The sequence below is a fragment of the Tachypleus tridentatus genome, chromosome 4 (assembly GCF_004210375.1).
Source record: "Tachypleus tridentatus isolate NWPU-2018 chromosome 4, ASM421037v1, whole genome shotgun sequence".
Classification (NCBI taxonomy): Eukaryota; Metazoa; Arthropoda; class Merostomata; order Xiphosura; family Limulidae; genus Tachypleus; species Tachypleus tridentatus.
In genome coordinates, this window is record NC_134828.1 from 25,558,302 (window position 1) to 25,570,947 (window position 12,646).

At 34.5% G+C, this 12,646-nt stretch overlaps 1 protein-coding gene across 3 annotated transcripts in view; it reads right to left on the reverse strand.

The window, feature by feature from the left end:
• The window catches only part of LOC143248717 (protein patched-like), a 109,208-nt gene that overhangs the window by 33,429 nt on the left and 63,133 nt on the right, over window positions 1-12,646 (reverse strand). For all 3 annotated transcript variants that reach the window (XM_076497375.1, XM_076497376.1, XM_076497374.1), the window contains exons 6-7: window positions 11,897-11,994; window positions 4,093-4,216 (exon numbers count right to left, since the gene is read on the reverse strand). In XM_076497375.1, coding sequence (XP_076353490.1) covers window positions 4,093-4,216; window positions 11,897-11,994 — 222 coding nt within the window. The remainder of the gene's footprint in view (window positions 1-4,092; window positions 4,217-11,896; window positions 11,995-12,646) is intronic.

Sequence of the window (12,646 nt, forward strand, 5' to 3'; positions counted from 1 at the left end):
GTGCAAAATTATACAAACGTTCTGTTTTGTTTTTATTTCGCGCAAGGCTACTCGAGGACTATCTGCGCTAGCTGTCCCTAATTTTGCAGTGTAAGACTAGAGGGAAGGCAGCTAGTCATCACCACCCACCGCCAACTCTCGGGCTACTCTTTTACCAAGGAATAGTGGAATTGACCGTAATTTTATAATGCCCCCACGGCTGAGAGGGCGAGCATGTTTGGTGCGACGGGGATTCGAACACGCGACCCTCGGATTACGAGTCGAACGCCTTAACCCACCTGGCTATGCCGTGCCATATACAAACAACTACAATTCATTACAATTTTGACAGAACAGCTTCACTGACATTGTTTACATAACCAAACGAAAGACCATTTTCGAGAAAAAATCCCTTTCTGTGTGACGTAACGTAAAACCAAAAAGAACAGTTTGCATCATGCACAACTTACCTTTAACAATGCAAGAAAATAGAATACAATGTTTACTCACAAAAACGTTTCATTCGAACATATCCCATCATTCGATATAACACATCCTGATGTAAAATAACCTGTTTGAATTTTTTTTAACAGTATGTAGAAATACTACTATTGGAAGATGTCTTCAGTATTGTCCAAATTTGAACAAGAAAATGGTAACATCCTTCGTTCGTTCTTTTACCATGAATAAAAGACTGAAGATGTGGAACGAGAATCATATACCAAGTATGCATAAGATTTTAATTATCTTTAATATATCATGTTCCTACTCGAAGTTTGTGAGCGAATGAACTCGTGAATGAGTTGATAACGTAAGCTTCGGTTCATCTTTCCATCGCTTGAACCTCGACGTCTCTGTAACTTTTAGTTAACACAGCTGTCAGAAAAAATTCAAGGTCGAAACTTGCCATGATAAGATCCACTTTTGTTTCTTTGTAGTTAAGCACAAAGCAACACAAAGGGTTATCTGTATTCTGCCCATCACGAGTATCGAAAATCGGTTGTTTTTTTTTAGCATTGCAAGTCTTCAGACATATTACTTCTGGAGGAAGAAAAAAAAAAAAGACAGCCTTTTCGTATTACTTCCCTGAATAAGGAGACGTCAAGGGTGATATGTTAGAATGTTTTAACAAGTTTCCTAACCAAATCCACTTTTAGTAGCTCATTACAAACTTACGGTTTGTTTTTATTAACACAGGTTGTTTTTTTAATTCGAAACTATCACTCTAATAAATAAGCTTCCTCATCCTATTCTTTCGAATTTTTCGCGAATTGAATTTACGATTTTTTTTATTTTTTTGCTTACTGAAAACACATTTTTTAACTTTATCATCAACGAGTTTGGGAAATCTTATTCAACTTTTTTATATAACATTTGCCACCAGCCATACGCCACCCTAAGAGATGGATAAAATAACTGGAATAACCTTAGGACGGCTATAGTTACCAGTGGAAATTAAATACCATTTTTCTTTAGTGGGTGGTCTCAGCCTCTCCCACCTTTCGTTGCCTCCTCACGCACAAGGAAGAAGGGGGGGGGGAAGAGATACATTCTTCTAGGGCAAGATCTAGAGGGACACACATAAGAGTCGACGTCACCAGGAATGTCATATTCAACTTGACTGCCTTCTTCCTGTTTATTCTTCTGAAAAGCCATAATTTATGGGAAACTGAGAGTAAATAAGGGGGGAAAGGAGTGTTTCCTTCCCTCTTTACTCAGTGCGATCCTACAGAATGTATCGTATTTGACGTACTAGTTCCAGACACTTCGATGAAGTTTAAGTAGGCTATATGAACAAATATATTTAAAAGAAGCTACTCTAAAAGAGAGACATTGTCTAAAAGTATCTGTAAAAAACTGCACACTTAATTTTGGTAGAATATGGAAAACACCATAAGTAAATACCCCACCTGTTGGCGTTTTTGAGAACTAATCGTATAAGTTGAATTCAGTAAAATTCGAATAGTTTAATACTGACTTACAAAGACACCACACTATAATTAGAATGGTCCATTTGTGGCTGAGATAATCTAGTTTCTGTAGAAATATTGCATACTTTCATAAACCTCCACTGGCGCAAGTGTACGAAGGTCGAATTAAGAGAGACAAAATAATACGACGTTAATTTTTAGAACAACAACTACAACAGTGGTTCTCAGCTTCCTTGTTTTTAATTCATGGACTTATCTACAGACTAAACCCTCCACTTTGTTGTATAAACGCATTTAATAGAATACAGTTCCCCATTTATAATTTTATTATAATACCGACACTCGATCTTTACCGTTGTGGGTCCACTTTATAATGTTAAAGAAATACTGACCTACTGAAAACGGAGTCCATAGACTTTGTGTATACTTATCGCTGTGCCACCAGGGGGACTTGTACGAAAAATACTCTCTGTAAAGAACCTGAAAGTTGTTTAAACGATTGTAACAAGTTAACATTCGTCCTCCGCTGAAGGAGAGTGGCCATTATTGAAAATACAACTACCAGCATGTTTTTAGTTGTTTTTTTTCTTCAAAGAACTATATTGTCGAAATGTAATTAAAACAATGTTCCCATTAACTTTTGTAATCATGCGCTTTTCGATTTAGAAGAAACAATTTTACGATAAAAAAAGAAGGAAGGTGACAAGAGTATATCAAACTGTTTAGGCCTCACTGGTTGGCTAATATAATCAGGAATCAGGAATGAGTAATACTACTGTTTTGTTTTGCATAAGCTTAAAGCCATCCTTTCGATACAAACTAAGTTATACCAAGAGCCAAACCGCTCGTGAAAGTCGGTTACAGACTACTGACAGTGTTTCAACACAATGCGTACAAATCATTCTTTTCGTTACTGTTTACCACGAAAACATTTAATAAAACCAAACCTGGATTAGCTTGAGTATTACACGTCCCGTTCAACAGAAGGAAAACCAGTAAAAAAATATGTCAGAAAATTTCATTATTACGTTCTCTTCCAAGCTTTAGAAATTCTCTTCGTTATATTTCTGTATTATTGTCTCGATGCTGGTTTTTCATTTCATTCATCCTTTTATTGATACAGGAAAAAAAATAAACATAAAAAAGATGTGTGATAAAAATACAGACAATTTTCTTCTCAACATAGAAATATAATCCTACAAGTGCTTAAGTAAAGTGTGTGTGTTTTCTTGTAGCCAAAACACATTGGACTATCTGTTGAGTCCACCGAGGGGAATCGAACCCCTGATTTTAGCGTTGTAAATCTCTGGTCTTACCGCTGTACCAGCGAGGGCTAAACAGAATCAAAAAAGACTTGAGATACGTTAATTCGTAGCTCCAAGACTTACTTTTGTGTGTTCACAGAATAAATAGAACAGTTGAAAGTATTGGCTAACTTTTAAAGAACAGTTGTAACGTGTATAATCGTTCTTAATAAAACAAAATGAACAATGAAGGAAACGTGGACTGTTAAATGCCTTAACACCTTAATCTAGCGGTGCAAAGATAATGAAATACCAATTAGTAGAGAGTGACATTAAGATGTCTGGCACAAACTATTTTTGCAAATAGAGAAAAATAAAAAAGACATTACTTATATTAATTGTAACCAAACATATTTGATTTTTAGCTGTCCAGTAACCATGACTTGAAGTCATGGAAAACAGCTTGATGTGGATAAATTAAAACTCTCTTTCTTTGAGTGTAAACTAAACACCAAGCCATCTTCCACACCTACAGTTATATAAAAGTTCTACTAAGTTACAACCTCTACTATCAACCCAGCTATACTGGCAAAAACTGACCTTGCCCCAGAGTGGTCTTTACTGGGTCATGATAACACCTTTGTTGTGTCTTTTGTAACTTTACATGTTCTTCTCATTTTATTTTAAAAAAAAGTTGACCTTTTTTACTTTTGGTTTCATATACAAATTCTACAATTTTGTACTAATGTAACTTTAATTTGGTTAACAGAAAAGCTTTCAAATATATATTTTAAAGAACTGAAAACTAACTTCACATTAAAGTAGAAAATCTGATCTTTTATTTTATTTTGTTGTAAAATTTATACCTTCAAAGAGTCTAAGTTAATAATTATTTCTGATGGAAAATTATATCGTTGACAAACACAGAAAATACTTACCCTTTTCATGAAGTTTTCAATGTACGGGAAAGGAAAAGAATTTACATAATTTTGAAAATTTTTCATTGTCTCTACAAGCCGACGTGGATTTAAGTTTGTCCACTTCACACTTAAGCCTAATCCTCTGAAAAAAAGCAAAAAAATTGATAATTTAAAACACTTTTAATATTAAGACTACATATCAAAATAGTACTGCGATTTGAAATTATAATTGTTAAAACTAAAAATCAAAGCAATTTTATTACATATTTAAAACTCCACTTGATAGTAGTTAACACAGATTGCTTGAAAACAATAATTTTAGGAAAACATGAAACAAAAATTAAAAAAAGAGAGCTACAAAAAGTCAAATAATTTATTTTGACCTTTAATTGCATTTAAATTACACCAGGGTAATTGAAACATTTTGACTTTGAATTAAAATTACATTTTTATTCTTTGTTTAATTAGCATTCAGTTTTTTGTTCATTCTGTTGTTTTAATTTGTAAAGATAACTGAACAAGTCGAAACTTGTTTTCTACAGAACAAGAAAGTAGTTTTGTAAATTACATAAAAATTTTGTACTTTTGTAATTGGGCTTCCTCATCATAATTGCTACAAATCAGTTTATTTTCCTAGAAATGGAAATTACTCAAACTCTAAATCAAATAATGAAGTACTGGGGGTGAGAGGACGTTTTTTTTTTTTGGGGAAGAGTAATTCTCTAAGTACAATCCCCTACCACCACCACAAAAAATAAAAACTTTGTTACAGCCTTGCCAATAAAATGCATCAGAAAACATAAATTTACACAATAATCTAAAATACATAGATAAATAATACACCAACTACAGATAACCCACTAATACATATATATATTATAAACACAGACAGTTAAATAATACACCAACTACAGATAACCAACTGATACACACATACATATATACAAGTGACCTACTTTGTTTTCCTTCACTGCTGTGTGGGAGAATCAAAACTATCTGCCAACACATATAACATACTTAAATCTTAGAATATTATTGTCTTTGGCTTTCACATTACCACCATAAAATGACCACTATATATAGAAATACTGGTTCTCCTCCATTCTCCTCATAATAAACTAGATTTATCTCCTCCAATGCAGACTTCCAAATTTCATCATCTGTTAATATTTGGTAATCACATAATTTAGGTAAATCAGTGAGAAGATTTTAATATTTCTCAAAAAATACTCCACATTTGTCCAGGAACTTTCACTCTGTTTACTTCATGAATCCACTTTGCATTTTTAAGAAATGTATCATACAGAGAAAATTTTTCTTGAACACCGAAAAGTTCATATTTGAAGTACCAATTGAAAGGTATAAATTTTTTGTTTAGAAATTAATTCAGAAATTCACCCCTACTGAAGAGATTTGACAGCTTTAATTTGGTTGTCAATCTACACAGATAAACTTTCTCAGTTGGTTTAAATAAATCAATGTCTGTTATTAAAGTAGTTGCTTTGAGAATTATGGATCTGATTACTCTTGAGAACAATTTCTTAGAAAAGCTGATCATAGTATCATGTAATGTGTAAACAGCAGGCTCAGTGCACTGTAAACATTTATTGAAATCTGTAAATAATTGTATTAAGGAGCTGTGAGACAATAGTAATGGTTCAAGTAAATAATTTGAAAATGCTTTATTTAATCTCTGGAATTGTTCGTCTGCAAAGGTCTCCAAGAAGAAATATGATTTCAGACGAAGGAGTTCTTGTCAAATGAATAATAAAAGTTTATTAGGATGTCTTCAATATTTATTCCAATAACCTTGCGCAAGGTGTCATTAGCTTCAAGTAGGTTTATTGGCAAGGGCACCCAACAACATAAATACTTGGATTCTTATCTAAACATCTTGATGCAACAGAGTTTTTGCTGCCAATCACTGCATTGATATTGTTGACATCAAAATCTAACTGCATAACTCCAAGGAACCGAGTCCTTCTGAAATTTTTCATTAATACTGTCAAATATGGCACAGGCTTTACCACAGACATCTCCAGTTGTAAGACACAAATCATAAAGTGACGATTTTGAATCTTCAGATGTCAAACAGAAGAATGCTTACTGGACTCATTTTATGCAATCCAGGATCATTTGATGTATCCATGTCCAAGCTAAAGGGATGCAGTATTCTACAAGGACTATATAGCAACAGGGGTCTATAGCAGCATGTAGTATAGATGAAGATTTGGTATGAGAACAAGAATATTTGGAAGCAATCTTACTGTGTGGAAATACAGCTTTGAATGAAGACCCCAAGTGATTAACAGTTGCAAGAAGATTTTGTTGTATCAAGAACTTTGTTTGTTGGTTTGTGAATTTCACTTAAAGCTTCACGAGAGCTTTCTGTGCTAGCCGTCCCAATTAAGCAGTGTAAGACTAGAGGGAAGGCAGCTAGTCATCACCACCCACTGCAAGCTCTTGGGCTACTCTTTTGCCAATGAATAATAAAATTGACCATAACATTATAATACTCCCAAGGCTTAAAAATTCAGCATGTTTGGTGTGATGAGGATTTGAACCCACAACCCTCATATTACTAGTCCAGTGAATTAACTACCTGGCCATGCTGGACCATTGAAGAAGGTGGTCACCATCACTTTGGCTTTTAGAGTCATTTGGTCTGTTAACTTTCCCAAGGTTGACAGAAAAGCATTTATAGACCTTTGATTTTTCAAACAATTCATATTTGGTTTGTGGGTTTCCCATTCTGAGTGAAATTTTTACATCTCTTAACCTTTGGTGACTACAAAGAATGATTTTATCATCACATATACAGTGGAACATGCTCTTATTGAGAGGAACAGCTCTAACGGGGTAATCCTTAGCTCATGCATTGTTATAAGTACAATAATATTTGGCTGCACCATTGTACTTCGGATTGAACATCAGCTCCTGAAGCTTCATCGATGCCACTATCATCCTCTTCTCTCCATTTCTTGGTTTCATGTCTCTTCTTCATTGTCATCTTTGTTTGACTGTAGAATTACGAATGTCTTGATATGATGAAAATAACCAATCAAAACCAACTTGCGATTTTTGTGCTGGACTTTGATTGGGTGCAGGTAGAGAGTCTATTTACACTTTCCAAACAACAAATACGTGAAAACTGTGCGAAATTTATCAGGCAGAGGAAAAATTACTAGTGGTTTTTATTTTTCGTTACAAAAAAAGTGAAAATTTAGTTCTGTCCTGAGAACTGGAGGTTAAAATCAAAACTATGCAAGTTGGTAGGTATGTTTTTAATACACAAACTGCAGCCAATGAGCTAAAACATACAGATATATAATACATAAATTACAGCCAATCAGCTGAAACATACAGGTATATAATACATAAATTACAGCCAATCAGCTAAAATCCTTATTCAACAAGATAACTAAGAATGACCTTTCACCTTTACAGTTTGTTGTGGTTCCTTTTTATGTGGATTAAAAGTTATCGACTTGGTGAGATAATAACTAAATGTATATTTTAAGGCTCAATGAACTGCGATCTGTTTGAACCTAGCAGACGGGGAGAATTAAGCCCGCGTAATAATATTCAAAATGATAATTTCATTCTTCGCTTGTTACCTGTTTTCCTCATACGGCAAACATGACCATGAGTAAGGAAGTGCTCTCATACATAGAAGATAACGCCGCCAAGTAAAAACAATCCACATTTTACGATTCTAACCAAGGCCACCACGAGAGCCACCAGCCCCCCACACTGTGCAGATGTTTCTCAGACTGCTGTAGGTAGACACCAAAGTAAATTTGCCAGCATGCTAGTGCTCGCATTTTCAAGGGAAATGTATGTATATACATATATATATAGTGAGTCACATGAATATAAACTGAAAACTACTGACCGCATCAGGCAGTGTCAGAAGATGTTGAATTATAGAAACATAAGCAGAAAGGTGGAAGACATACCATCCCAGCGAGGAGGACAGTAACTAAATATGTAGCTTTATTACTAGGTTTCGCTGAGGGGAAGGGGGGGCCCAATGAAGCTTCTTGATAAAACCGACTGACAATGAAGAATGAGATGTCTCTATTTATTCCTACAAAATGAACTTTAACAAAGAATGATTTTTTATTCGAAGATGTACTGTAAATACTGGGTGAAATAAATGATTTTTTTATTAATTAAAATAGAGCATCCTAAACAAAAAATAAACAAGGTTTATGTCATATGGAGTTTCTTCCTCAAGAATTAGACCAGCCAGAATTCTAAAACAAAGATAATTAATAATGATGCTAAAAATTATTATTTTTCTTACAAGTTACAACTTTTACAGTTATGATTATTATTTTTAAAGCAGATAATAAAACTAGTGCACTTGAAAATGATTGCGCTAGTAATCTAAACAACGCACCTGTTTTGAAAACAAATCCTATTTACTGTAAAAGCTGTAACTTGTAATAAAATAATACTTACAAAGAAAGTACACAAAAAACAAACTTTCTTGTGCTTTCTGACTGTTAAAACTCTGAATGAAAAGTTGAAAGAAATAAAAATACAGGCGCGCAGTCGCCGGTGAAGAAATGGATGAATGACATGCGTACTCAGTACTTAGCGGTTGGTTACAACTTCTGCAGTTGACGTTGAACTTTTGGAAAAACGTCAGTTTCAATTACACTTTTATTTTTATCGTTTTCTTCCAGGAACAAAAACATACTTGATTACAAATAACTAATTAGGTTTATAACACTGATATGGAGCGCGACTAGCTTGATTTACGTTAATTATAAACTTTCATTAATTGGTTTACAAATCTACTATAAAATCAATATGCAATTTCCTACTCACATGTATGGAATCTGGCGAACAATGGTTTAAAAGTACAAAGGGCCACGTGACTTAATTACACAGCATAAATGAAAAGTTAATTGGGAGACAAATTAAACATCGTAGTAAATATAAAGCGATAATGGTTCTTCATAATCAGTAACTGAATTTCAGCTATAAAAAAAACACAAAAATATATACATAATACAAAAATTAAAAAAAAACTGTCAAAATTGTTAGAGGAATCTAACAAGCGCACTTGAAGCTTTTTTAAAGAGTATATATTATTAACAAACGCCCTTCATAAAATCAACCATAGACACAATAAAAATGTTCAACGCCATCTAACGTCGGCACAAGTCAATCAACGATTTGTGTTCTTCGGTCACACATTCCACTTTGTGGAATAAAGTTAAAATATAACTACTGATTTATTATTATTATCTAATCTCAGAAAACATTAAAAAATCGGGTACATGTCACCAGGTGGCAAGTTTCCTAAATGGTTTTCAATAGATATAAATAAATAAAACTTTTTGCAATGAAATCCGCTGAAGCTATAAACCACGGCTCAACCTAAAACGGCTAATCACGGCTCGTCTGCTGGGCGAATACTGACATTCAACCGACGATGGAGGAACTACCCCCGTTTCATTCCCCCTGACGGCCCGCAGGCACGGGACCTCCCAGGTAGACACGGGCCAGAACTATGCTGAATACTGGCTCACCACACTGGTGGTACACCAAATTTGAAAAAGCGCTCAACAGGCTGAATCGCTTTTATCTGATGAATAAAATAAAACCTTATGACATGTGCTTGCTTAGAGACAATAGTACTTACATATATCTATTTACAAACTGCATTATTACTTTTCATTGTTTCAAAGCATGTTACTGTAAAAACTATTACCTTCAGATAAAAAATATCCACCATTTTGAAACAAGATTATTGGTATGAAACTAGTAACCGTGGTATATGTACTATTTTGGGTTAGGATAAGTAAGTACCACACAGTTAAGTCAATTTATGTGAAACAGGTTAACCAAAGTACCACTGTCAAGTTCCAAGCTAAAATGCATCTCTCTTCTCTCTCTAACTGTGGCTCAGCTTGAATGTATTCTCAGAAACCAAAGTTGTTCAATAACATTTGTGAGGTTATTACCCAATAGAAGTATCCAAGAACCAGTTTAATAAATGGAGATTTTTTATAAATTAAGTATTTCCACTTTACCTACTATACGTTTTTACAGCTAGCTAGCATCTTGTATATGCTGAAAACGTAGGATTTTGGTAAAGTAAGTAACCTTACTCGGTGGTGAAAAGTTACATTGTTGTAGAAGACACGTATTTTCAGTAATTAACAGTCTTTTAGTCAGTTTCAGTCTAACTGCTTACAGTAAATGAATCTATGTTCATATATTTTGTTTATTTGGAATTGAGCACAGAGCTATACAATGGGCTATCTGTGCTGTGCCCACCACGGTTTTCAAAGAAACCTGGTTCCTAGCAGTGCGAGTCAACAGACATGCCGCTGTGCTACAAGTTAGTTGGCTTAAAATTGGTATCACGTGATCTGAGCGTTCAGTTACCTGCATAGGTATTCTATTGTTTCATTCTAGTTTACAACAAATTACTATATGTATACAAAATCATGTTTCTGAGAGAAATAAATGACCCAAAATAAACTTGGGGCAACATAAGCTACTGGTTTTAGTCCCAGAAGTTTAGCTTTCAGCACTCAACCCAAAGGTATCTTTAAACAGGCGTGTTGTAACCCGCAACTCCTTCAAGTCCATCATCACCACGACGTTCCAACACGCGTTTCAAGCTCCGACCAGAAACTATATAGTTTTCTGCACAGCTGGGAAATATAGGAACAGGCGTGGCTATGGTTGGGACGGTGAAGAAATCTGTTTTTTTTTTTTTCTGTGGCCCTTGTAACTCAATTAGCAAACATTTACACTGAATTCACTCCCTCTATCTCACACACTTATCCTGAAATATCGATTTCCATACACGTTGGCCTCGCGTTAGGACATAATTTCTTATAGTGTTCACTTGTTTTTAGGGTTAGATATTGGCTTGAATATACATTTTCGTTTTGTTCGTTGTTAATCACACAGCTAAATAATGGGCTACCCGTGCTCTGTCCACTACGGATATCGAACCCGGCGTTCAGCATCATAAGACCCCCATACTTACTGGGGAAGAGAGGTTGCCGTTATTTACTAACAGATACATAATATAATTGCGGCCATTATGAAATGCTAATTGTGACCCTGAGAGGTAATTTTAAGGCGTTTTCTTTTGTACGTCTGCCGACATTTAAATAATGTTTATCACATGGGTTAAAAAAAACAACCCTTTCAAAGCTTTATCACGTGTTGCTATCCGTCATTAGGAATAACGTATCGGAAGCGATTACTTTTTGATGATTCTGGGCCTTCATGAACACACACAAACCGTCTACAGTTAATAATAAAAAAAATGTTTTAACGATTTTTTCCCGAGAGCAGGGAGGGGAAAACCTGAGTCATAGAGAGGGGTAAATGGGAGGAACCGATTTACCACCCTTCAGTTTGAACACTTTGTAAGACGTCATCCTCATATGGAAGGTAACCTTCGAATGTTATTCAACACAAATGTTTCTTTTTTTAACCCTCCTCTCAAAAGAACTTCTATCAAATTCACTTCTTAATTTTTTATCTTAAAAGAGAATCATTATTTTCTATTATGGAAAACACATTAAAATATTTTATGTTTACTACTTGATTTCCCGTGGCGCTAGCCCCTGAGAAAGGAGAAAAATAAAGTTCTCCGTGACGGAAAACGGATGCCAAAACGGAAAAATCGTGACACCTATTGCAAAACTACATGCACACGGAAGAAACTTTTCGCAAAGTTAAAGGTTATACATCGCGTAATAAAAAATTTTTCTAGTATCATATAAGCAAAAGTTCCATTATAGTGTGATGCAACATGGTTTGATATTTTGTTACTTACGGTATAACAACGGGAATTTCAGGCCCAACAAGTGTAGCTCCTTCCCAGAAGCAATCTAGCGGAGTGATAATGGCACATGGAAATAAATTTTCTAAAATCTACAAAAGAAAAAATAACAACAACAACAAAAACATCAACAAACTCTTATAAATTTAAAAAACATAACGAGAATACTAGTTCTAATTATGAACTAGGGCACTTGGTAGTTTCAAGTTTAAACATAAACTGATATTTTGACAGCTCTTTATTTGCGTAGCTTATTTTGTTTTCTACAAAACCAATATTAAGATGCAAAACATTTTAGCGCTGGAAGTGGTTTTTAGGTGGTTAAAATACTTGGGCCTCGAGTCTATAGGTGGGGGAACTTTCGCGCCTTTTAGTAGGATATCGATGTTTTTATATAATCTGATTTTTCAAGACACCAGCTGTAGGATCGGAGCACTGTCAAATAGAATTGGGGCGCAAACGACGTCTCTGCTCATCAATAAAAATGTTAATACCCATACTAGCGGTTCTGAGATATATGAACACCAGAGAGTTAAACTTATTGTGCAAGGACGACGTCGAGAACGACGACTTTTCAGACAATTGTAACATTATTGTAGGGAGGGAGAAATAATGAGAAAGCAGAAAAACAATTAATGACTGGATTGTTCATTATTTCTATTTTTCCAATTATTTCGTTAATAATTTATTACTTTTTTAACCAAACACTTTTGTTTGCCTCACATGAGGAACACACACATACTG